Source organism: Odontesthes bonariensis, chromosome 23 (genome assembly GCF_027942865.1).
Source record: "Odontesthes bonariensis isolate fOdoBon6 chromosome 23, fOdoBon6.hap1, whole genome shotgun sequence".
NCBI classification, from domain to species: domain Eukaryota; kingdom Metazoa; phylum Chordata; class Actinopteri; order Atheriniformes; family Atherinopsidae; genus Odontesthes; species Odontesthes bonariensis.
The window spans coordinates 15408396-15436067 of record NC_134528.1 but is presented as its reverse complement, the minus strand read 5'-3'; the positions used below and the strand labels follow the sequence as shown (position 1 = coordinate 15436067).

Sequence of the window (27672 nt, the reverse complement as noted above, 5' to 3'; positions counted from 1 at the left end):
ATATATATATATATATATATATATATATATATACTGTATATATGTGTGTAGTTTTATGCAGCATTCTATAAGTTAAGTTATCAGTGCGCAAACCATTTGTTTACATGCAAAATATGAAAATGTCATAGACACTGAGTTTACTAATATTTTTTATTGGCTTTAGGTAAATTGAATATGTTTGGTACAAACCATGTGCAATATATAACGCGGTTAACATAATTTTATGTCAAAGAAAGGGTGGTTACAGGTGTACCTGTCGTGTGTTGACGTCAGAACTCCGTCATTTGTCACTGGGCTGTCATTGGTTTGTGACGGCCCATCGTTTCTCCCGCAGTGGCCATATTTGTTGATGTGTCATATCAGAGTGACTTGTTGGTGATCAGCTGGTTAAACAGGGAGCTCCAAGTTCACTCTTATTCCCTTACTGCCTCCTCACGGAAATACATCATGGGTTTTCGGCATTTGGTGGGTAGAAATATAAACACCTTTAATACGTTTTACTCGGTATTTGTGTGTGATGCTAGTGTTAGCAACGTTAGCTCAAGTGTGATCGGATTGTGTTGTACAAGCTAACGCCTTTATTATCAACGTTAGCTTAGCTGGCTAAAATATGATAGTGGCCCTATAACGTTGCAGTATGTTATCAAGCAGTCAAGCACAGAATTAGTTTACATCATCCATTGCTATTTTACTGCGTTTTATCTTTGTCTTCTGTTGTGTTTTTAGGCTTGGTTTTCTGTTTTCCCATCGCTGACCTTATGTAGTGTCCTAGCTAACTAAACAGCTAGCGAGCTAAAGATATTAAAGGTAGTGCTAACGTTAGATTAATCTAACTGCAAATAAAACACGAACGTGTGTAAACGGTTTATATGCCTGCTGCTTGCAGTCACCAGCCCGATTCACTGTGCTCTACATTCATGCATAAACTGTGCTGGCTAAATTTATTATGTTAGCCCTAGTGTTATGGCATGACACCTGTCAGAACAGCATCTTCATTATTTGACTTCTGCGTTAAAGCTTGTTTAACCGTAAGAAGCCAAACTCTGTTTAATGTTTCTATTTTATACAATAACAATAAGCTCATTGTGAGCTCAGTAAGTTTAGGTTTTAAAGTACGATTTAAAAATGTTGAGCATAATGATTGAGCATAATGGTCGGTGCAAGGAGAGGTGGGCCTAATGTTCTTGAGGGTGTTTTGAATAAGAAAACATGGTATATCAAAGGGGATCAGCTTTTTTCTTTTAAGACAGTATCCTACAGTACAGAGTTGTATTAAAGATTGAATGGCCTCCAGCCACTCTCAACTCCCGTAAATAATGACACATTGAAATGCTGACAAAGGCCTTTTCAGACCAGTGTTGGATTAAAGAGATTCAAGCCAACACTGAATGTTTCAGACTGAGATAGGGATCCTTAATCATTAACATGTTCCATGATTTTAGCATAGACCTTGTTGTTTATCAGACTGAAACTATTTACATTATCTGTAAAATTCACTGTTTATATTAAGATACAGTTCTACATCTCTGAAGCAATGTCAAGCTCATCCATCCAGGTTGTATTTCTTTTTCTGGCCGTGTGTATTAAGGTCTTCACAGTTATTATGTAATTTCTTGATTGCAGTTGTTTCGAGAGTCACTTTGTATTATTTGTTAGACTTGTTTCCTTCCATCTGAATGAAAAAAAACGCTGGATGGAGGTTTAAAAGAAATGTCACATTTACAACACTCACAGCTCTGTCTGCCACATGTCAGTGATAGCTTTATGTCTTTATACCTTTATGTCTGTCTTCCACCCAGTTGCACTTTAATTCATTGACCATGCTAAACACAGCATCAGTGTGAACATTTTTTAAATAAAGAGGTAGTCAAAGGTGATAACTAACACAACTAATCTAAAATCACAACCTAAACTACATTCACTACAGTTATTAGTAGCTATGACTGTTAATTGTGATTGATTTTGTGATCTTGACCACCTTATCTATACTCTATTGTATCAGACCCTAAGGAGACACTTAAGGCCTTGGGATTCATATTTACAGTACACATTGATGAGAGTGATAGTGTTATTTGACTCTTTACACTGACAAACTTGGCAGTTCTTTTCAAATGGGTGTTACAATGAGTTCTGGATGGTATGACAGCAGATTGTTACCTGGAGTCTTACTTAGTTATCATGAATACCTGTCTTAGTTGTGAGTCAGACACTTTCCAAGCGAATCTCATCACGGGCATTTACAGAAACACACCTCTCAGTGTGTGTCAAAGTACTTACGTATGCCTGTTGGGCATTCTTTGATAATAGATTAATAAACATGAGGAAATACAATGCTTATTGTGAGGTTTTTTTTCCTGGCTCCATAAGGATGTGCCTTTCGACCAGGAAGGCATAACATGCAAATAGCCCATAGCTGCTGTACAGGTGGATTCCAGGACTTATTGGTTGTTTGCAGAACTTCAGTAACACTATGTATGAAATCACCAAGCAGTATATCAGTCCGCTGTCATTCAGTCTCTTTTTCTCTCTCGTCTGTTTCTTCTGTGCCAGATTTGAACAAGCGAGGGACCATAGAACAGTCTGGTCCTTCTACAGATCCACAGATAATGGAGGTATCAGAGGTTAATTCAGTTTCGGAGGGATCGGATTCAGTGGATCAGCTTCATAACAGTACGTCTAACGTGGAAGAGGAGGAACAAATTTCTCCCAACAGTACGCATGAGGTAGAAACATGCAGCAAGGTAAAAGATGAATTACAGCTTGACAGTGAATTAATCAAGACCACAACAGATGCTGAGACGGACACGCGCAGAAACACAGAGGAGAAAGCACAAACCTGTAGCCAGGAGGATCTGGATGGGAGAGAGCTGGCTGCTGATGCCAGGTGTGATGGCAGTACAGTTTCAGTTGGAAGTGAGAGATCTTCACCTAGTCTTTTAAATGAAGCTGCTGCTGTTTTGGAAACCTCCGTCATTCCACAAACTGTAGTAGAAAGCTCATCTCCTGTTTCTGAAGGAACTTCATTAACTTTTGATACTGCTACTCAAAACAGCGACGAGCACCCATCCTTCCAGATTACCAATTGTTCCTCAGAGCCATCACCTGTGGTCAATAGGGACTTAGCTGAGAGTCCATCAACCTCCTCTGTCCAAAGCACTTCCAAAACCTCACTTTCTGACTCTACGACAACCTCTGGGATCTCTAATGGCCCCTCCAGCCCGAGCTCTGACACTGTCAGCTCCTCGCCTGCTTCCAGCCCACAAGCCAGTACCAACAACTTGGTCCCCTCACATTCCTCGTCAAGCCCCTATGACACCGACTGCAGCCGGAAGCTCATATCCGAGATCCAGCGCTCACTGTCGCAAGAGTCACTTCTGGATGAGCTAGAATCAGAGCTGTTGGCTTGTCAGCTGCCTGAAGGTGAAATTGGAGGACAGAGGAAAGGAAGCCCACCTGTCAATGGACTCCCTGCAGACCAGGAAGAGTGCATGGTGGTCTTTGAGAAGTGTGTGCAGTACAATTATGCACAACAGGAGAAAGCTATTCAGAGGTAAATTACTACTTTAAAAAAATAAATAAATAAAAATTGCAGCCATTCCACTGGTCTATAGACTTTTGATATTAGTCCCTGCTGTACAAGGCCAGCTCTCATGTTAAACTTTTTGCACAATACTTTGCTCCCACTTTAGTGGGTCAGTTTATAGGGAGTTTAACCCGACTGGTAACTGTTATTCCTTGTATTTCTTTCACCTTGCATGAAAAGTGTCTTTGTAAACTGACACGGGGGTAATATGAATTCAATCTTCCAAATATTTTCAGGAGTAATATTAAACTTCTTGAGTATAATCCACATACTGTTCTGTCCAGCTCTGTCTTAATAGCGATAGTCTAAATCCCTCAGTACTTTGTATGGGCTTGACCTAAACTGTGAACGTGTGGTTGCTTGTTCAATCTGTTTGCATAGGTTGCTTGAGGAGAACAAGCGGCACCAGGAGCTGATTCTGGGTATCTGCTCAGAGAAGGACAACATGAGGGAAGAGCTGAAGAAGAGGGCAGAAACGGAAAAGCAACACTTGGCTACCATTAAAAAGGTCATTTTTATCACGCATGTCTCCCCGAGCTATTTTTAAAATCCATTGAAAACAAAGGAAGCCTGTTTACCATCTCCTGTTTCATTGCCAAGGAATTATTCTACTGCAGTGTTTTGTTTGACATCCTGTGCGTGTCAGGTATTGACTTCAATGTAATGTAATGACATTTCACCTGTAGAATTGTGTATATTGTTGGGGGTTGTAATAGCTTTGTTCTGCAACAGCCATACAAATTCGTACTAACACCGATTACTTATTCTATCATTCCTCTTGATCATCACTAAGTCGTGTGGTATTTGAAATTGTTTTATGACTGGCGTTAAGGTGTAGATGCCACATAAGTTGCAGATTAGGTATCGATTTAGTCTTTTATTAGATGAAAAAAGAAAGTCATCCAGCAGTATAGGTAATTCAGGTATTGGAGGATTTAGCCTCCACTTAGTGTTGCGCAACTAAAGAGACAAACCAAAAGACAAATCTTGTTAAGCTGCAACAGTCACAGTGACTGTCCAATTCAATTAAATCTGCTCTCTCGCCCTGTGTTGCTGGTGATTAAGGACGTCAAACAAAGCAGCCCGTAGGGGAGGGAAAAAAAAAAAAAAAGAAATACTGAATCCTGATCACTTGCATTCAGCAGGCATCTTTTTTATTTATTTATTTTCAGTCATGTCTCTTTGATGTGTCGAGCTAGCCCTCGAGAAGAAGTGCTTCCCTATTCACTGGGCTGTGTTTAGCATTGCTGGTACCATGCTTAAATCAATTGCTTTATGCTTATGTGACAGCACAGTTTGTTTAAGCATTGTGAAAACAGAAGAGTATAGGTGTGATTAATGTAACAAACACCCAATGTATGCTTGGATCCATTTTTTTCCCAAATCATAGACATATAAATTTGACAGATTAAATGACTAAGGATAATTTTATCATTAAATAATCAGATTATTTTGAAGATAGAAGCTCCCCCCTGTTATATCTGATAGTTTTAAGCTAATATTCCTAGAGACATTACTTATTTTATAAAAAAAGAATTTCTTTTTGAGTAATTAAGCATGCTGACATCAGCTTCTGCTGCTTTCTAAGTTTAGTTTACCTCCAGGATTATTGTTAGGTGTCATCTTGCATAGCAGGTTAGTTGAGGTGTGGCCCAGTCTTACATATTGCCTGACAGGTTGCTTAACCTGTATACACCCTGTTGTTGCAGTTGGAGGGCAGGGTGGAGGAGCTGCTGAAAGAACTCAAAGAGTCGCGGGATAAACTAATCCACCAGGAGCAGACAGCTAAGGCTGCCCTGCAGCAGATGCAGAGGGAGACGACTTACCGAATAGAACAGGTATGACTGTGACAGAAACACCACGAAACCTCTCAATAACTGGTCATGCGACTTAGCTTTGCCCGAGCCTGACCCTTATTTTTTTCATGTTTGGTCTTGCACCACTTTATTCTGCTGCGGCTGTAATGATTTAACTCGCAATGTGTTGTCATAACACAGCCATTTCAAAGGCTTCCAGCGAGACATCCCACAGAGAAATGAAAAGCAGCGAATCCAGACAGCTAATGAGGACATTTTAAACCAAATCAGGCACTCTGTGCTTTTATCCTGTGGTCTACTTTACATGTACGTGGGTCAAGCACTGTTCAAATAAAAAAAACATCATCTAAATGAAAACACGATGCAAAACTGAAGCACTCTCACAAACTAAAAAGATTAACTAAACTTCGTTTTCTACTTTGTGTTTAACGGCGAATTGCAGTACCACCTCTTATATGTACCACCACTATCCTCATGTAAAGACAGGAGCCAACAACGTGCATTCTGATGTTACAGCCAGATTCTCATTATTCCTTGTCTACATGCCAACACTTAAGAGTTTCTGAAAAGGAATTAGTCTTGTAAGCTTTCAGCTTTCAGCGACTTAAAACTTTAAGTAAGCTTGTGGACAAAATGCTACAATCAGTAGAGAAAGCTATGTTCGAAATTATACTCCCGTATGGGTGGATAAGCTCAGTTTTGTATACAACAATACTTGATTGTTTGATGTTAAAGTAATTTCTGTGTAGCTGCCACACTATCTTCATTCAGCAAAAATAAAACAGCTCTGACCTGGCAGGACACAATAGTTCTGAGGGTGTCTTTTGGTGTCTGGCACAAAGATGTTGGACACAGGTATTTTGGGTCCTTTCTGTTACACGGTGGGGCCTTGATCGGGCCTGTTCCAAGCGCTAAATGCAATTTCTTTATCAGATTTTTTTTTTCATCTGAAGTGTTTGAAGACCTGATCATCCAATTTGCCTTTTTGTTACAATGCTTGAACCACTCCCGAGCAGTTTTTCCAGTATGGTACATTGTCCTGCTGGAGTAGCCTGCTGCTGCGCTGGGGCTCTGTTGATGTGGGGGAATCTACTTGGCCTTAGGACCCAATTTTCCCAAACAGAACACTTAATCTTATCGTCATTTCTCATGTTCTGGTTGATCAATGTGTTCTGAGTTTTTATTTTTTAATTTTTTATTTTTTTTACAACCCGCATCACCTTGCATAGATAAATCTTATCTTCACATTCAGGTTATTACTAAAGCTGAATCAGTCACGATTTTCCCACACGCTGCAGTCCCTATATCTGTGGATATTTCCACAAAAGTAGCAGCTGAATGTTTAAGGTCTCCACACACCAAACTCCTGTTATTGCAGATTTAATCACTTGTTAAATGAATAGTGCAGGAAGGCACATTTTTCATCCTGAGTTTGCACACCTGGTTGAAACCATGTAAGGCACTTTTCTCTTGACAGTTTTGTCACAGTTCACAGTTTTTAATTTCACCGTTCAGTGAACAATGCGAGTTAGATTTTATACTCTGTCCCTTTTAAGCCCTTTTCTTGTAGCACTCCTCACTTGTATTAAGATGGTAACTCAGTCCTAATCAACTGTTGGCTGCCTCTGAGGTCCTGAACATTTTGTCATGTTTATTCATAGAAGCTTGAAGCATGAAATAACTGATCATTTATGTCTTTTTAGACCTTATTTTGATATGAAATAACTTCTTTCATTATCCAGTGCACACACACTTATACAGTTGTCTAGTTGCACAGCTAATAATACTAGCTGCACATACTGCCAGACTGGGTTACATGTGATCATCTCATCGCACAGGTGCGAGACTAGAGGGAAGACAATAAAGCAAAACCACCGGTGTGAGTCTGTTTTTTGACAGAAGCCACATTAAGCTGCACTGAACAGATGAACCCAACAGGAAGTCAGACACAAGAACAACATAAAGACTCTGGTCAGTTTGCGGACTTCCGATCGTGTATCGCATTACTGCATCGATGTAACTGGTGGCACCGGGCCAGACGTGAGCTGGTTAGAGGACAAAGTGTCATATTACACCACAGATGCTTTTAACAGACATCAGAAAGGACAAGTTGTGAAAATTGATGGTAAAACATGAGTGTCCTGGTAATTGAGAACCATAAAAATGCAGATTTTTTTTTATTTTTTTTATTTTATTTTTTTTACCGAATGTGAATGGATAAAATGAAAAGCTCTATCAGTATGAACCTATCTCACGACATTGAAAAAAAAAAAAAAAAAAAAAAAAATCCTCCTAGGTGAACAAGAAGTGCGATGAGGCGCGTCAAGAGAAGGAGGCCATGGTGATGAAATATGTCCGCGGGGAGAAAGAGGCCCTCGACCTGAGGCGGGATAAGGAGAGTTTGGAGAGGAAGCTGAGGGAAGCGGTCAAGGAAGTGGACCGTCAGGCTCTCCGAGGAAACCAGCTCGCTCAGGAGAAAGGACGGCTGCAACAGCTGTATGATGCTAAGGTAAATACAACCTTTAGGTCCACAGGGCGTGAATACTTCAAAAGTCAACATCTTACAAACATAAACATTGTCTTTTTCATTGATCGGCTTTTGCACTGTGCTTTATGTAATAGTCACTGAAATGTTAATTTGTCCGTAGACATGAAGAAATTAACAAAGATGTCCAGCTCATTTGTTTCTTTTTACCGTGAAACTTGAGTTTCTCATAGATATAATCAACATTTTTTCAGGCACACAGATTTTATCTTGCTAATACTTGTTAAACTTGTTTTTGTCTTGCACCAGCCATAAGTTACCAGAGTGTTTTTTTTATTTATTTATTTTTTTTAAAGTTTATTGGCTCAGCCTTTTGATCACAGATCAAATCCTTGATATTTTTCGGACTCCATGTATGCTACACCCTGGTTTTCACAGGAAGGGGAGGTTGGCAGGTTGACACGAGAGGTGGAAAAGTTGAAGGAGGAGATCAACTCTCATCTCATCAAGGTCAAATGGGCCCAGAACAAACTAAAGAGTGAAGCCGATGCCCATAAGGTAATGTAACCACTAACAGTTTTTTGTTGTAGTTAAAGTATTCAGAGGAAGGGCATACACCCTTGTGTAGTACAGCTTAACTGTCAATTCTTACGAAATTCCAATTTAGATTTATGATATTAAAAACACAAGCCCAAACTTGTTTGTTAGTTAGGTAGCATACTCAATCCAATGGATGGACAATGCCAGGTTTGGCCAAAAATCCCAAATCTCAAAGATGTTCTATTAGATGTAAATCTGACAACATACTCAGCCTGGTCATAGTTTTTGCTCTTTTTCAGAAACTTCTGTGTTGTTTTTGACTCCTTTGCAAGACATCTGCACACAGAGACACATTATGTGATGTCCTTCCCACGATCCAAGCGATCACAGAAACTCAGATTTTCACTGACAATACCTACGTAATGCCTATGCAAAGTATTGTGGCACAATGGTTTATCAGAGCTACATTGTAAAAGAAATGCACTGTCTGTGCTGGTATTTTTGAGGACGCCCACTGTGTCTCGATTAGTGTTGTTGTGGCTCGCCCTGTAGCTCCTGATTGTTATTAACTTAACTGTCTGGGCTGCTTTTATCCATTGTGCTGTTTCCAGTCTTTTAGATGTTTTCTTCTCAGCTTTTGTAATCTACTTTTGAAATAATCATCAGAGTGAGGGATATATTTGACTTGCTCCTCTGAGCTGTAGATGCTATTATAAACATGGATGTCATCTCGGTATGCAGCAGTCAAATTTACATTCAAATGACAAACTGAATCCACATTCAAACTAAATTTACATGATTACAGCACATGGCTAACACAGAAAGTGGTTGCAGCTTTAATTTAGAGTGTGTACATTTACTACAAATAAGAACATTCTGTCTAGAAACCGTGCCTGTTTGTCCAACATGTCTTCGGGCACATAGATGATGTCCTCTGCCCGCTGAATGATTTCATGTTGGATGAAATGTGACTTATGACTCGGGACCTAAATTGAATGGGATGAGAATGGTATAGTAATGATCCTCCAAGGACTTCATTATCATTCAAGCTATTTTTGAAAATATTTGTTACAAAACAGTGGTTTCATTTTCAACCGGCTCCAAGCAAATGCACAGCCACAAACAAAGAGGGAGGGGAGCGAACACAGAGTGGTTGCTGAAGGCCACAGAGGTTTAATGTTTTTGCGAATGTTTCTCTTTGTGGTTGCGATGTGCGTGTGTAAACCGTCCTGACCATTTATGCCGACATCTGCTAGAAAACAGAAACTCAATTTAAAATTTAAAAAAACCTTGTTACGGCTCTACGTTGGAATTCGTTTGAAGTCAAACGCGCTTTCTTTGACTGTCAGAACCACAAAAGCATGTTTATGTGTATTTGTGTTTAGGGAACTAAAGACAAACTGAGGGATACAACGTCCAAGTTGGCTCAAGCCAAAGAGGAGACTGAACAGATTCGCAAGAATTGCCAGGACATGATCCGAACATATCAGGTGTGTGATATCAGGTGGAAGTATAAGTTTGCTCTTGACCATAAATGCGGGCAGATAAATATGTCTGAATGCATCTCTCTGAAATATGTGGATCTCAACAAGGATTTACGTGTTTTTTTTGCAATGTGTATCCTTATCGAAATCTTTAAAGGATAAGACCGTTTTTTTGACATTGGGCCCTTGATTTCACATTATAACATGATGTTCTACTCACCCCTGCTTGTTGTTGGTAATTTGGAGCTGTTCCGAAGATATTCGAGAGGCGTCTGGCTGCTCTCTTGAGATATTCGGCCATGAAACGGTTTCCTATGGGCAAGTTTATACAGGCACAAACTATGCTGTTTATAATTTATTAATTACTGTACACTAGCACTGATAACGTGGAGGTGCGTCGCTTACTTAAAAAAATCCGGGTTACTGTAATTTTGAATTTTTGTCGTAAAGTGGGTGTTACTGACGTCGTGCTACTACCACAGACAGCCCACAGACCTGCTGCCTATTTATTCATTCGGCTAAAATTCAAAATTAGTAACCCGGATTTTTTTAAGTAAGCGAATTATAAACAGCATAGTTTGTGCCTGTATAAACTTGCCCATAGGAAACCGTTTCATGGCCGAATATCTCAAGAGAGCAGCCAGACGCCTCGCGAATATCTTCGGAACAGCTCCAAATGACCAACAACAAGCAGGGGTGAGTAGAACATCATGTTATAATGTGAAATCAAGGGCCCAATGTCAAAAAACCGGTCTTATCCTTTAAGGACTGTATTCAATATTCAACTGGGATACAAAGACTGGTTTGCACTGTTTGTATGTGGAAAAGATGCTATTCAGTGAACAAAACTGAACCACTAAACGGGACTGATTTAGCTTCAGAGGGGTGGCAGTTTTCATGTGAACCTTATGATGGGAGTAAAGAGCTGCCTAAGTAATGTCACTGTTGTAGAGAGATTAGTTCAGGTTACTGTAGTCTGTCATTAGCAGTGTCGGCTCTGCAGTGTAACACAGCATGACATCTAAATAAAATTAGATGAACCTCACATAAATAAAAACCCAGTGATTGCCAGTTAACCCCCCCCAAGTTTTAATCTGCATTCTCTCCTTCACATTAATTGATGTGTTTCTGAAACCTTTGCTCTTCTTTCTTTTTTTTTTTTTTTTTTTTTAGGAATCAGAGGAGCTCAGGTCCAATGAGCTGGATGCTAAACTGAAAGAGACCAAAGGAGAGCTGGAGAAACACAAGCAGGAACAAACAGACCAGTTAGAGGTGACACCCATCGTCTTCACATAGAAACACTTTCTCACAAACCCAAACCCGTCAACTCCAATCTCCGTCATTTCCCTCCAAAGTCAAACTCATTAGCTGCGTATTTACCACGGTGTTAAAAGCACAGAGTTACAACCTTAATTTGACCTGTAATGTTTCAACATCAAAAAAGCATGCAGGTACTGTGAGGCAGGAAAGGTAAAGGATAAAATTCATGTACGAGGCCCGCTGTGAGAAAGAGCTCTCATGCAGTTTTTATGCTTTAATTGCTGTAACTGAATGTTATTATATTGTAGGCAGAAAAATAGATAAATAACACCATCAGTCACAGAAGTTGCCACCTCTGCAGCTTTAGACTTCTAAAAAAATGAATGCTGTTCTTGGTCATTTAAAAAGATATTAGGCCTAGTAACTTGAGGGTTGTACACAGTATCTTAGCTTTTTTGGAAAGAGATCTCTGATGTTCCTCGGACTTGTTTGAGCCACTCTCCCGTTTTGGAGGTCATGTCCCTGACCACTGGCACCACTGTTGTCTTCACTTCCCACATCTTTTCAACTTTGTATTTTTTGCACTTTGTGTCTTCCTTCTTTATTTTGTGGTCACTGTGGACTGCTACATCTTTCACCTCTTCCTTCTTCTGTAGTTTCTCAACCACCACTACGTCCAGTTGTGTCACTTTTACCTCAACATGGTTATGGTGTTCCCTGTATGCTGTACCTACCTGCACCTGGAGTCCTGTCTGATGTGGTAGACCCCGACCTGTATTGCTCCTATACTCAGAGCCTTTGAGCTGCCATGATTAGTGCCTCCTTGCCTTTCAGACGGGCCTTCTCCTGCGATTAGGACTTTTCAACACCAGCCACTTCTGAAGGCTGTCAGCAGTACATGCAGTGCAGTGGCTCATCCATCAGTTGGTTCCTTTTTTTCCCCTCCTCTCTCTTGCTTGGTTTCAGCTACCTGAGGCAGTCTTTGATCAGTTCATCACTGTGGGCCAACTTTTTAATGTGTTCCTGGACCTAATGGCTCTGAGGGTCACTGGCTCACCAGCCTCTCTCCTTCCACTTTGTGTACAGTCTCAGGGTGCTGGACTAAAGATAAGGAGCCTTCTTGTCTTGATATTATTGGCTTTTATATCCTCCTTTGGCCAGGTTCTAATCCCAGCTGGGTATCTGATAACTGGCAAAGCATACATGTTGATGGCTTGGGCTTTGTTCTTCCCACTCAGCTGAATCTTCAGGACCTGCCATTTTCCTGTGGAACCCCAAGGTATCTGTAGCTCTCCTTAACATCTGCTATGTTGCCTTCTGATAGCTCATCCCCTTCAGTTGTGATCAGCTAGCCTTCTTTGAAATCATTCTACCACATTTATGTCATCCCTATGACATTTCAATGTCCTTGCTTTGTATGCTGGTGAGGTGGATCAGTGAGTTGATGACTCAGTCCTGGGATACAGCTCGATATCATCCATGTTGAGGAGGTGGCTAATAATTGCTTCACTTCAGAACTGATATCAATTCTATGTAATGATATGTCTGACAGGGTTGTGGCCTCTGAAGAGCAGCAGTTAGGACAGAGAGTCTCAGTGGTCGATTCTGCACTTGATGGAAACTTGGCTTGGAATTGGCTTCCAGGTTTGTTTTCCACAGTCCCATTGAGTTCTTGATGAAGGCTCTTTGTGTCCTGTTGATGTTGTAGAGTTCCAAGCATTCCAGTATTCATGTGTGCGACTCTGAATCGTAGGCTTTCTTGAAGTCAATCGTACAGATTTTCTGTTTTTACAGTCTCCTGTAATGGAGCTGTTTTGATCAGTAGCTGGCATGTTGGACTATTCTGTTCAATAATTGTAGTTTGGCGGTTATTGTGTCTAGAAGATACTGTGTTTTTCCCTTTTAATTAAAAAAACATTTGGAAATGTTAGTATTATTTTATGTTTGTCTGTCAAGTTTTATAACATAAAGATGTAACATTGTCTGGATAAGGACCACATCAGCGTAGCTGCTGTAACATGTCTGCAGACATATTTTTATGTTACTTTGGTTTCTTTATTTTTCTATGTATATGACAGTCTTATCAGAAGAGGCAATAAACAGGAATGCAAGTTTGTCCTTAATTCAAAGTTTTATAACAAATTCTACTGGGCCAATATTCAGCCTTTCATTGGTGGTGTTGATAAAAGCTCTTCATATAAGAATATTTTTTTTAGCTGTTTTCCTCAGAGAGGCGTGATTGCCTTAGCTTGGAATCAACATTACACTCCCTCCTGAGCTCTGCAGGCAGATGCGCATGAACGCAAGCACACACATGGACTCAGTCCAAACACAATGGCCTGTTTTTCTCTGTGCCGAGAATCAGACTTTAAAAATAAATGGCCTAGAAATAATCAATATGACGCGTTTCAACAACAACCGAGATGACATCACCCATTTCTCATTCCGGAGAGAAGTTGATTTATCCATGATGATTACGACTCCCTAAAATGTCCTCGTGTAATAAATTATCTTAAATTTAGACGTATCTAATTTTGCTGAAAAGTTTTGTTTCATCGCAATGTTTTTGGATTTTTGTCATAATTTCATTTAATAAGTTTGTTAATGAAAAGATATGTGCAAGCAACTTTACATCTGTTGATTTCATTTTCTGTCCAGTAAAATTTACCAGCTCGGATATTTAGCAATATGCCAGCCTGATATTGTGTGGATGCTGGCTTTACATCAGGTTTTCACACGACTCTTGATTTTGGCAGGTTTCACTCCCTCGCTGATATATTAATCAGTCCGGTCCTATGTTTATTCTAGCATCTGTGTTGTGCTCAAGTGTTGATGCAACTCACTCCTGAATAATGCAAACAAAACAGTTTCCATTACTGTTGGGATGATTACATTTAGATTGGATTCAATGGGATGAATGGAGGAAACAGAGTTTAGCAGCATCTCCATTAATGCGACGTCGTCTTGGATACCAGAGGGTACTAATGGCTTCTTGGAAAAGTTGACTAGCGGTAACACCAGTAATGGTTTTGTTTAAAAAAAGTAGAGACAAAACATTATAAAAACATCATCGGGCTCGCATTCTTAATGAATGCATAAGCAGGGGAATGTATTGAATGCAGCACTTCTTCTTTTGTCGAATTATGCAACTTTAAAAAACAAACAAACAAAAAAAAAACATTCCTTTAGAGTGGGAATCGGATTGGACTTGATTTCTAAAACTACATATAGAAAACTTTTTTTCACAGTTCATGAGTAGATTCAAAGCAAGTAGATTCAAAGCGTATACATATCTCAAGTGTCACTTGATGCATTTTGCAGGTGCACCGAGTGAAGGCCAAAGAGCTGGAGGACCTGAAGAAGAGTTACAAAGAAGGCATGGATGAGCTTGATACTCTTCGCACCAAGGTTTGTCATGCGGATTAATGTTTGCACATCTGTGCACTTGACATCAGCAGAGCTGGTCTTTCCGGTTAACAATGGTTTCTCGTTGCTTAGTTAAAGTGTTTGGAGGATGAGCGTCCGCGATGGGAGGACGAGCTGACCAAATACAGGGAGATCATAAACCGGCAGAAAGCTGAGATTGGCCGACAGAGAGAGAAGCTGGAAGAGGTCACTGCACTTCAGGAGCAGCACCAACGGTACGAACACACACACACACACACACACACACACACACACACACTCTCATTGATTGTAAGGGAACAGTACTTCATGTAAAAGCTGAAGCATGGACACGGTGCACAATAGCAAATACTGAGAAGTTGAATCAATACCAACAACAACAATGGGATAGTACTGCGTGTCCAGAATCTGACGGACATGACTAAAAACAACAAATTTGCTGGGTAATATATATTATTAAGCTAAGGACACAATACATTATGAATGGTCAAAATAGACATTTTAGTGTTGTCATTTTAAGTGAACGAAACAGGGCATTTAATCAGGTAATTGAAGTTTTCAATGTGGGACTGTCATGGTTTTTATCCTTTTCCAGGACTGTCACTGCAGTTAAGTGCTAGAGTGATGGTAATGATTCCTGTTGTAAGAGATATCATTCCATGGAAATTTGTTGACATTTGGAAGTATTTATGTTTTGACAAATTACCGGTACAATGTGTCATATCTAACCAGGCATTATGTGCTAATTCACCATCCCTTTTGAGTTCTTATCTGGGGGTCCTTGTCTTTAACATTCTGACATGACTGGTTGTCATAGAACTGTGCAGGTGGTAAAGTAGCTCTTGTTCATTTTTCTTTTTCTTCTTCTGTCAGATCATTCAAAGATAGGTCAGGGCATATATATATATAGCACACAGGGCAGGAAAGGACTCTGGTCTCTCAGAGTATGTGTGTGCCTCTGCTGGTTATGTTAAGATGGCATAATGGAGTGAGGCAGAGTTCGTGGTAGAGAGAGACTTCTCATTTTCAAACTATTTTAGAAGCTTTTTTTTTTTTTTTTTTTCCTCCATTTGTTTGCCACAAGTGGTCGATGTCATCCCATGATAATTATTACAAAACATGCTTTCTTTTTTCTGGCTGTTGTGTTTAGCAGCCGGATGGTTTTATGATCATGTCAAGTTGTTGTCAAGAAAAATAAAAACACTACCAGTCAGGGAAGATCGTAACTGTTGTCCTGATGCATAACGGCACACATTAGATGGTTGAATGGTTAATTAATGATTAGAACCGCACTGTTCTTGTGTGTTTCCCCTGTAGAGATCCATATATCCATGCTCATATGAATAAATAATGCATTTAATTACCTGGTTTCTAGCAAGTTTGTTGTTTTTTTTAATCAGAATATGATACATGCCCTTTCCTGTATGTAGTGACAAACAAGAGATCACGTCTCTCCATGAGGAAGTGGATGGCCTGACCAGTCAGATGGCTGACCTGCAGCGGGACGTTCAGGGCAGCAGGGAGCGCGAAGCTGAGTTACTGGGCTTCACCGAGAAGCTGAGCAGCAAGAACGCCCAGCTACAGTCAGAGAGCAACGCACTACAGTCTCAGTTGGATCAGCTCACCAGCAACTTCACAGAGCTCCAAGCAAAGCTGGAGGAGACCAGCAGACTACTTGATGACAAGGTGGGGTTACTCTGAGTGCACAGTGAGAGACAGTGTGGTCTCGACTGAGTGAAACCAATTACGCGTAATGGCCTTTAACACAGTTTACCAAAGGAGAGTTGTCTGCTAAACATTCAGGAACAAGCAGGCATTGCCACAACATTTTTTCAACTCTGTAAATGATGGCTTTTTCTGGACTCCTCTCCTCTCTAATCCTGCAGTCACGGCAGCTGAAACGGGAAGAGGTGCTGAGGCAGCAGGAGGTGCAGGGTCTGCAGGAGGAGCGGGGTGCACTGCAGACGGAGGTGGCCCAACTAAAAACCAGAGTGGAGGAGCTGAGGGATGAGCTGGTGACTCAGAAAAGGAAACAAGCGGCCAATATTAAGGACCTCACAAAACAACTCATACAAGGTAAGGTTGGATACTGGCGTTATTCTCTCCAACTCTTGCTTCCTGACGTTCTTGGTCGAGTCGCATTAATTTTTTTTTTTTTTTAGCATACAATAGTAGTAGTACTGACACTTTCCAAACTGTAGCTGTATTATACAATAGAAGCTCTATCCACACAGTCACACCATAGAACTTTTAAAGCATGTGTGGAGCATTTGATCCAGACTTTCTTCCACAATTGCTGTCAGGGTAGAGTGTGTTAGGATGCAGGACATGATAAAAAAAAAAAAACTACTCTGAGTGTTCCTGTTTACTGTTTTTGTGCCGCTTTCAAAGCCACATGTGGATATATCCATAAAATGAATTAGTGGAAGGCGACGTAAAGGTCAGCAGAAAAGGCTATGAAACGGTAACTCTTATCAGCACACACACTCGCTTGCCATAAAAGCTCAGGATTATTTGCTGTTGTATTGGGGTTGCACATGCTGATATTCCAGGCTTCTTACGAGGTCGCTGGCCAGGTAATCTCTCCAAAAAGTCAGGAGAAAAGGTTGGGATAATTGCTGTCTTCCATGCAGCCCCCTTCAGAACATGCCTGGAGAATTTCATAGCTACAATGCATGTTTGAAAGCAGCTGCAGACATATAATATATCATTTCCTTTATGTTTCTCAACAGCCCGTAAGAAGCTGGAGCACGTTGAGAATGGAGGGTGTGACCGGGATGTCGGCAGTATGGGCAGTCGCTCCAGTTCTTCAGGTACTGCTTTGAGATTTGGTTAGTATTAAACACTTACGGTAAGAACACTAGGACACGATTTTTCAAAATTAATTTCACGATATTAAGGTAGAGATTTTCTGAAATTGTCTCTCCCCCCCCCCCCCCCCCATAAGAAATTGTGGAAGAGGTGTGCCTTGCTTCTTGAAAGCAGTAGAAAGACAGAAAGTTGTTACATAACCAAAGCCACAGCGGTAAGCTAATCTGTCTTTGTTCCCGGCACTCCTCAGGCTCCTTGAATGCACGTCATGGTGGGAGCAGTGGTGTTGAAGAGTCACCAGAGAGCCAGTCGGGTCCTTCGGTGGTGGTTGTGGACAGCTTCCCGGAGGTGGACAAGGCTGTGCTTGTGGAGCGTATTGTCCGTTTGCAAAAGGCCCTGGCACGGAAGCAGGAAAAAATCGAGTTCATGGAGGATCATATCAAGCAACTGGTGGAAGAGATCCGCAAAAAGACAAAGTGAGTGGCACGGTTCCATTTAAATGGAGCAGAGATGGAGGGAATCCTACGAATGAATAATAATGTAATGAATGCACAGTAACACAATCAAAGAATACTTAAAAACAGATAAATGGTTGCCAGAGCAAATGCCCAACAGCAGTTTATTTTTTTGTTACAGTTGTGTTTTAATGATATAGTTTTAACTGCGGGGACTCTGAAACACATATTTTTGCTTCAATATGTAAACCTATCTCTTGCCGATTGGTGTTGCGGTCATACTGAACCAACACTGACCAATATGACTGCTGATTTGATCACATCTTAGTATCGTATCTTTGTCCCTCACAAATCTTCTCCACATTTGAACAAAACATTGTGTGCACAGCGTACCTCAGGCTTTGGCGAAGCAGTGCCTCAGCTGGCCTCGGTGGGCAGTATATGCTTACACACACATTTTATAACCCCCTGCATCCTTCAGTGTCTCTTCTGCTCATCTTCCCATTCTCATTCATGCAAATACCACTCCTCTGACTCGTGACAAAGTTCATTCAGAGTTGTTTATGGTTTAGGTAATTGGGGGCTGTGATTCTGGCAGTGACCTTCAAAAAAATGACACAGTGTAAAGGACATTCTGCCTATCTCGATCCTATGCTTTATATGTGAGTCACGTATGTTTTGGGTCTCAGAATTGTTGACCGTGATATAACCTCAATGGCCCGAAGGAGCTTAAGGCATTGAATGGTTTCTTTCACAGAAAAATGAGGGAAATGTTGTTGATCCGCAAAGATCCCAGCAAACTTTATTTTCATTTCCAGTTTATATTACGATGAGCAATCCTTCCTTTCGTTTTTGATCATCTCTTCCTTTCTTTTTCAAATTTCTCACCCAGCTTTACAGTTGAATCTATTAGCCTCAACCTACATTTAACAGTTAAAATTGAGGACGGATCCCACGGTTGCGGCGCTAAATTTAGCTCTTCAACTAAGCCCGGGGGTGTTGCGCTACCCAGAGTCTGGATGTGAATTTGTCCTTTTTGCCTCTCTGTCCCTATCCCCCTCAGGACAGCCTGGTGAACATTGATGAACCAGCTGTAAGCCTGAAGCAGGTGATGAATAAAGGATCGGAGTTGTGGAAGCAGGCTTATTGGGTGTTATAGGGGCAGGTTTTGGAAGGAAGTCAGCAGACTCATTTTTGATTTATATTTCCTCACCCACGCCACTCTGTTGTATCAGAGCAGTGTTCTGTGTCTTTCCATTTCCATTGATTTTTATTTATTTATTCTTTATTCTTCTTAGATGCTTGCTCAGTCATCTTGCAAGTTTTCAGCATGTACTGCAGATAGCATGTTCATGTCGAAGATAAATCGTCTGCTGTAATGTGTAACTAGCAGTATGTTTTAGCTCATTTAGTAAATGACATACATGGGATGTAGAAGAAATGATCTTAAACCTGCGGTAAAAGCCACATCATCCTTCACGGGCAATTATGTTTATTCTTCCATCCTGATGAATTCTAATCATGATAAAGAAATCTGAGTGCTCTAAATTGTTCATGTGGCTATAATTAACATGACTAGATAAGAACAAAGCCGTAGGTGTTTTAGGTTTAGATGCCCACATGGGAGCGCTCTTTGCGGTCTTGAATTTGTAATCTATAGTAACTAATTTGTTGTGGATCCACACTTGCTGAATGTGTTTTAGATGTACTGCAGTGGATCACTTCAAGGGTGGGATTCTTATCCCTCTGCCAGTCAGGCTTGGCTTTTGTTGACGTTTTTTTCTGTTGTCAACATGAGAGCCAGGTCACCTGGGGCCTGCACTACCAAGCAGGATTTTTGAATCGCTTTTTTATCTTTTCCTCCATTTTTTCTCTGTTTTCTCTTCTGTTTTGGCTGCTGCAGCCGTGTTGCTTTTCAGTCGGACAGCATTATAGATTGGTTTTGGTCAACTGATGCCAATACCACCTGTTTCACATAGATATGCACATATCCCAAGTCGAAAAACCTGGGTCGACTTACGAAGTTGATGAACAGCATCGTGGTCCCTCTTAGCGAGATCTCCATTGTTAGTTAAGCCAGATCAGCTGAAGACACCCTGGATATACTGAAGCTGCTTTGTAATACAGGCCTCTGATCTTTTCTAAATGGGTCGTGGGGCATGTTTATTAAGGTTTACTTAGATCTCCTCACAGTTATCAAAAATATACTGATTGCAACACAAATACGTTTAGCCTTCAAAATTCCATTTATAATTGCCTTTTAAATGTGTGGTTTTAGTCAGCGTAGTTTGGATTACATTTGAAATATGATAAATGAAGATGTTACAGGTCACAGGAATATCTTTATCTCGCCGTACCTTGTCTCTCTCTGTCCACTGGCGCTATGTGAACGCTTGTCTTGCTGTCCTTGTCCAGGGAAAAAAAAGGCATGCATCAGTCACATTTGAATAAGACGCGTCGCTGTCTTGCTTGTTTCCAACCTGCTGCTCACATCTCTTCCCCTGCGAGCCTCTGCATGCCATTCAGCACATCGTGTAGCCACATCTTTAATTTCTGTCACTTTTTTTTGTTTTCACTAAACACTGTCGTGATGGAAGTGGGGTCCAAATATGGACCCTCGAAAGCCTAGTCAGAGGTAAGTTTGATTTTATGTGGTAGCCCAGCTGTGTGTGTTTGTGAGGACAATTTATGGTGGCAGCTTCTTTGCAGTAAACACATTTTTTTTGCACTGTAGTTATTTGCTTCTTTTTAAAAAAAAAAATGTAGTTTATAATGCACACACTGCAGCATTTAGGTTTGTATTGTGTTAGATGTTAGGCTGATTTCTGCGTTGCTTTTAAAACACCTAGAAACAGAATATGTTAATCATTGTATAATCAAGATGGATGTATTTTTCCCCGCACAGACTGCACGTGCATGCAAGAGCCAGTACTTACTGCCACTTTATATGCTTAAAATGCATGATGAAATTGAACCCCCTTTTTATTGGAGCGACCTAATCAGTGGCAGTTTTAAGCTCCTGCATGCTGAGTGACATGTGCAACACAGTTCAGCTGTTTTATCTTTGTAATGTAGTTATGGCATTGTATATAGACTAAAAATGTCATTGCCTGTTTTCAACCCTGGGGGATAACCTCAGGGATTAAGTAAATAGACCATTTATTTTCCGTTTATTCGTGTTTTTTATTTGAAGTAGTTGTGGCTGCGATACCAGCAGTCGTACTACTAGCTGCAGTTTTAGTATTTGTCTGTGTTAGTTGGAGCTTTTCAGTAATTCACCTCCAAAGAGTCTACACTCCTGTTGTGTTCCTGAGAATGCTCATCCTGAGTCGGACTGCTACAGCACCTGCTTTGGATTAAATACAGTTTATTTGCAGTCTTTACAGTGCTGTCAGGTAATGTTCCAAGACTTTGGAAGGAAACAAGTTACCATAAAGTCAAATGTTACAGACATTAGAACTGTCATTCCTCAATATCTGGCTTTGATCAAAGCTCTCCAAACTCTCACTATCCAGGCTGGGAGTTTGCTTGCAGCAGTCTGTCCCCATGCAGTTTGTAGACATTTACAAAGTAACTGTCCATTTATAGGCCCTTCGGTCAAACTTATCCCAAACAACTTCTGTGGGGTTGAGATAGTGTGACTGAGATGGCCATGACATGACTGATGGGACACCAGCCTTCGATTTCTTCTACATGTCCAGATGTGTGCTTGGGCTCACTGACTCAAAAAGTTGGGACCCAGCAGAATGATTTTCTTAGGTATAGCGAGGTTCTGCATCCCCAAGCCATGACTTAACCTCCCCGTGTTACATGATGGGACTTAAGCACCAAGTCATGCTTTCATCTGTCTGAAGTTAAATAAAAAATGAACATGGCAGACCAAAGCAAAGTTCTTGGTTTGGTTCATTGGCCCATTTTTGTTTATTCTTCAGGTTTCGAGGGTATGACAGTTGTTTGTCTTAGGAACTTTGCAATTCATGGCTGCCGCCTCGAGCCATCTCTGAACAGTCAGTGCAGACACTCCTCACCTGTCTCTGGACATGTGTCATTAGGTGGAGCTGTCAGTTGAGGAACAGTTAGGAGGCTGTCACACAGGATAGTCACACAAACAAGCTTCCTCTCTGTGGAGGGGCACTCTGCTTGTGGAGAGGTGATTCTTTGAAAGACTGTTTGGAAGTCTGATTTCTAATAGTCTTGAAAAAAGCTTTTGCAGAGCTGGACTGCTAGTGCGTTAACCCTGATACCTTTTAAAGCCGTTAAAACGCTTTCTTGATTTGGAACCATTATAGTTGATAAAAACCTTTAGCTGTTATGAAGAATCACAGATATGTGGTCTGTAACATCAAACTTTTGTGTTTTAAGTTGGTGATTAAGCATACCTTTGACACCAATACTACCACTAGCTCATAAAACTGATACAAGCTTATAAATCTTCAGGCGTATTGATATTTCTGGAGGGTGCTGTGTCTGTAGAGGAGTGCAATTTCTTACTGAGTCTCGTTTACAGTCGGCTCATCCTGTAGTTGCCCACTTCTGAAATATCCCACTAAAACCCAAGCTGAATTTAAATTGAAGCGATGCCTGTAGGAGGCTGAAATTTTTTAATGTTTAATGTCAGAGCTTTAGGTGTCTGGCTGGGCAGAGAGCACATATGAAATATTGATTTCTGGCCCATTTTAAGAACAAGAAGATTTTGACCTTTTCTTCAGGGCTGTATATGGCCCTCTTCACCTGTACACACACCTTTTCGGTGCCTTTGTAAAATAAAAGAATGTGGTTGCAAATGTTAAGGCAGTTATAACCCTCAACAGTGCGTGTTACTTTAATCTTTCATGACTGAGGCCAAGCTCAAGTGTCTTCTCTCTCAGATCATTAGACATGCACAAAGAAGAAATGATGAATGAGATTTACACACTTTTTTTTTTTTTAACCGTCTCTAATTTCCTTTACCAGCTTCTTTAGTTCTTTTTCTTGCAATAGCATATGAAAAAAGACATATGTAGGAGGCAGTAATGACCATGAATCACAGTGGCAGCACTCTCTCTGGATCTGGTTTCCTCTAAATAGAAACACTTGTCAGTGTTCTCTGGACTGCACTGGGAAATCTGAACAACAGGAAATGTAGAGCTGTTAGGTTAATGAAATCTTTCTTCCTTTCTGACACAAACAAGACTTAACCGCCACACTTATAATTTTACAGAGATGAAAATGTATTGTAAAGATTTCTCTCACGTTCTCCTGCAAACAGAGACACGCAGCTGATTGATTGAACCCCAGAACGTCATTCTAATTCCACCATTTTCATTACCTTTTCCTCGTCCATCTGGCGCATTAATCATTTTTCTAACTATGCCTGAATGTGTCCTGCGTGCACCAGTTCAATAAGCCATCCCACTGGAATTGCTATTCCTTCTACATCTGCTTCATTTTTGCTGCTGGAGATGGTTTATGTCTCTCTGTGCTCTCTGACTATGAAATCTTGCTTTCTCAATTTTCTCTGCTCAACAGTCTCCAGCTGACGCCTGGAACTCGACTCGTTTCCTCTTCTTTTGAAGCACACGGTTAGACTCACCTCCTCCTGTCCCCCCACAGAATTATCCAGAGCTATGTGCTTAGAGAGGAGTCAGGGGCCCTCTCAACAGAGGCGTCGGACATTAACAAGGCCCACCTCAGCCGACGGGGGGGCATCATGGCCTCGCTTTACACCTCCCACCCGGCGGACAGCGGGCTGACCCTGGACTTGTCGCTGGAGATTAACAGGAAGCTGCAGGCCGTGTTGGAGGACACGCTGCTGAAGAACATCACTTTGAAGGTATGTTCTGCCCCAGCAGGTGTCACCCCCTTCGGGGCACTCTGCTGACAATGCAGAAAAACTGTTTGGAATTCATTGCTGATATTGATAATGTCAGCGGTTTCCTCCAAGGCCTCCTAATTTGCTGTAAGTGTGTGCTTGTTAAGGCTCGAGTGAGTGGATAATTAATTTGCTGTGTCGATGCTCCACCTTGGAGCCAGTGATAACGGTGACATTATCATTGTAGCAATTTATTAAAGAAACGTTTTGTCCAACCCAAGGGCAAATAAATGTACCTTCTTCTCAATCCAGTAGATTCCCACTTTGCATTGCAATATAGTGGAGGGCATAGTATTCCTCAATACTCATAGTATTTCCTCTTTAATCCCTAAAGAACCAGACTTTGAGTCCTCTTCAAAAGGAAGAATCACTGTCAGCCTCCTGTTTTCCTTTGTTGTTGCAGCTTCTTTGATTTTGAGTTTGTCTTTTCGCTCTGTTTCCACTTTATCTACTTTGATAAGTATATTCATTTTTCTTTGCTGCCAATCAGCTTCCTATTGTGTCAAACGCACTCTGTCCAAATTCAAGACTCCTTAAATACGAGCCTGAGTAAGACTACTAAGTTATTATGACGTGCTGGTGTATTTCCTGGAGATTTTCAGTGAATGACGAATGATTGGCACAAAGCTGAAAGTAATATCAAACGCTCTCAGGAGCACAATAAAATGACAATGACACAAAGCCAAATCAATGCTTCGTGTTTATTGTGATGGTTGATGGAGCCTTTTCCATTTTCAAGTCGATGACGATGGTTTTTCACATGCACAATTGTTTTTCGGCATGTGGTTTCCGCAGTAGGAAGGATACAAAGCCCTGTGCAACAGAATCTTTATATTGTTTTTTGTATGATTTACTTTTGAATGATGCATTTTGCCTCTACCTCATTTCTCAGGAGAATCTGCAGACGCTGGGGGCTGAGATTGAAAAGCTTATAAAGCAGCAGAGGGATCCCGAGGACGTCAGGAGGAAGTGACATGACCACATCACACAAAAGGGGAGGCGAAGGACCAAAACAATACTTGAGGAATCTCAAAGCCTCCCTTTTTTTTTTTGACGTATTATGAAGGAACAAATGCTGTGTTTCTAAGTGCCAGTGGGACGGGAGACCTCTCAATCCTTTTGACCTTTTGGAGGAAGCTTACTTGAACCGTCACTATTCCAGCCACATTGTATCGCCTCCTTTTTTTGCTTCTGACACAGCAAATGTTTGTTTGGCTCATGTTTGTCACCCATTGCCAAGATGACTCTTCTGGGTCAACTTCTTCAAACCTGAACTTGTGAAATACTGACTTTGGATGCCATCATTGTACCTTAAAAATAGTTGGAAAGATATCCACTTTTTGATCTGCCAGTGAAATCATCCTATAGAAAAATAAGTCAATTTAAAAAAAAAACAAAACAGTAAGTTACCTGGAATAATCATGGCCAGCATACTCTCTCTACTCGTCCCTTGAAGTCCATCTGCCCGTAGGCCAAATGTATTTGTGAAGGACTGCTCGTTCAGCTGAACTGCACACGACTCCATGTTTGAAGCAACCGTGACAAACGGACCTGCCCGGGCTTGATGGGACCTTATGTGCGTCACTTTTGTGTTTGTTTTTTTTTTTTTTTTTTTTTTTAATTTATTTAGTTTTTGCTCTGCACAGCACTTACAACCGAGCTGATGAGGCAAGGTGCCTCTCATCAGCTGACCCCACCCGTCTGTGGGACACAGGTGCTCGAATTCAGTCCGCATCTTTGTAAAGTTCCCAGCAGCTAACAGCAAAATGCCATCCTGCTCTCGAGCTACGTTAAGTTTGAATCAATTTATGATAACTAATGCTAAAATCATGAAGGTTGACATGTAGAGTTGGTCTTTAGTTTGGCCAAACTGAATGTAATATATTTTTTTCTTTTTAAGTTTGATATACATGTTTTTTTTTTTTGTTTTTTTTCAATTTTAGTATATTTGATTAGATTTATTTTTTATGATGATGTATTTAACATATAAGCAAGCTTTCTTTCTTTTTTTTTTTTTCTTTCTTTGAACTTTGTTTAAAAATAATGAACACCTCCACAGATTTTAGTCTTTTCCTCTCTGAAATGAGGCTTGGTTGAATATGTGGGCACTTAATAAGGATCTCTCCTTTTGACGGCTCCTTAAATGTTTGTGGCATTAAAAGCAACCCTCGTTTCAAACTGCAGACACAGAGATGCTTACAGTGTGGAAGCCCTTTGCACCATGTGCATGATATAATTGCCGGCGGGAGGAGACGAGAGTGTCGGAGCATTGTTGTACACTCCTTTATTCTGATTTATTTGTAGCGTTACCGAGTCCAATTGAGCGAAATCAAGTGTAGAAGAATCAAAGGGAGAAAATTTGTAGCTGTAGCTCAGGAAAGACACAGAAAAATATCCAGGGACAAAGTGCAATGCTGTTCCAGATGTTCTTGTTTTTATTTTTTCCCGAGTGTTTGAATGTGTGCCAAAACTCTGTTTTTTATGCTTGTGTCTGAGCAACATGCAACTGTGCTGGTGTTTGGATATTTGAAATTGTTCATGAGCATGGCTGCATGTGTGCCTTTTTGACCTCTCGAGCTTTTGTGTTTACACCCTGTGCGCATGCTTTCACTTGCCGAAAAGTCATTTTCATTTCCACGCGCACCACCTGCAGCTCAGTACCTCTCAGCGATATATTGCATGCTTCTGTCTAACTGCAGAGAATTATTCTGCCGTGCGAGCAGACACGCAGCCGAGCACTGCAGGATTGTTTGTGAGGGGGAGCAACTTGGCTTCACAAGACCAAAGTTTCCTTTTCTTTCTTTTGATCTGATTGCAGAAGCTAACCCTCTATCTCTATTTTACCCTCCATCAGAAAACGGGCTTTTACAGTGTCTGAACGTTTACAGGCCAGCCCCCTTGCCATTCACCCCGGGGCTGCACTGAAATGGACCACGACGTGAATAAAGATAAAAGGCTCTACTATTGAGGTCACCGAGACCTTAAAGCCTCTCTATTGCTGCAGTGACTGCTCAAACATTTGATGTAACTCTACTTTTATAACAACTGAACTGACTTCTTTACAACGTTGGATCAATACGTAAACCTACAGGCAGCAAACCCAGAGAACGCATCTTGGTTCTCCATCATGCCGAATTTAAGCAGCCTCGTAAACTTCTGGGGAAAAAAAAGAAACATACATTTTGGCATTAGATTTAACTTGTTCTGTAAAGTGGGTCCATTATTTCTAATACAAATTTACATGAAAATAAGGTGCTTGCTGCTGAATAGATGTTTGTTTTTATTGTCTTGCAGTTTGTTTCTGGTGCAGAGCTAAACTGTAGCCTATGCAATAGACCGGCATGGGATATTCTAATAAAGTCCGACTAATTCTCTGAGGCATGCTAATGCACTTCTTCAGATTTGGTCCACAGTGTGTTGCACGAGTCGGACTGAGCGCTTGCTGATCCGAGATTTTCCGCATTTTCTCAGCCTTGAAGTGAGGCCGTGCTGCAGCGTCGCGTGGCTGAATAAATCGAACCTCACGTGTCACTAGGAATATGAAGAACTGGTGTTCGGTATGTACGAGAGAGAGTCTGTTAAAAATGAGCTGAGACGTCTGTCGTTGTTTCAGCCGCGCAGTGGTTCCCTTTGCTCTGTTTCCTGAAATATCCAAACTGTGATTACAATATGCATTTGTAGATATGTCATTCTGTAAAGTTATGAGATCTTTTTTTTTTTTTTCTAAGAAAAAAGGAAAAAAAGCAACTGATTCTGGACGATGTTTGTACATATGGTGTTTCCAGGTAATTAAAGGAGATGAGTCTTAACTTCATCTTGATTCTGTCTTCCTTTGTGTGTGTGTGTTGTTTTTTTTTCTCTTAGGATAGAGTTGACTCATTTTTTCTGCTTTATGTTTTGCTTCAGAAATATTAAGTCTAACTCTGGTAATAAAGCATATCTTCAGAGAGATGACCTCTCACCCTGTGACTTCCGTGGATG

General features: G+C 40.8%; 1 protein-coding gene across 3 annotated transcripts; it reads left to right on the top strand.

Annotated features, from left to right (window-relative positions):
* Positions 1-344: 344 nt before the first annotated feature.
* Positions 345-27518, top strand: ccdc186 (coiled-coil domain-containing protein 186). 3 transcript variants are annotated; one of them, XM_075458399.1, is made up of 16 exons: positions 345-465; positions 2551-3550; positions 3965-4091; positions 5293-5421; positions 7697-7909; positions 8324-8443; positions 9811-9915; positions 11083-11181; positions 14491-14577; positions 14668-14810; positions 16005-16260; positions 16461-16650; positions 17307-17387; positions 17636-17861; positions 23433-23652; positions 24584-27518. In XM_075458399.1, the coding sequence occupies exons 2-16, from the start codon at positions 2607-2609 to the stop codon at positions 24662-24664; spliced, it is 3021 nt and encodes a 1006-aa protein (XP_075314514.1). In that variant the 5' UTR covers positions 345-465; positions 2551-2606; the 3' UTR covers positions 24665-27518. The 3 variants fall into 3 exon arrangements, with proteins under 3 accessions (XP_075314514.1, XP_075314513.1, XP_075314515.1); XM_075458398.1 differs by having other exon boundaries at positions 17307-17405; XM_075458400.1 differs by lacking the exon at positions 24584-27518 and having other exon boundaries at positions 17307-17405; positions 23349-23525.
* The last annotated feature ends 154 nt before the right edge of the window (positions 27519-27672 follow it).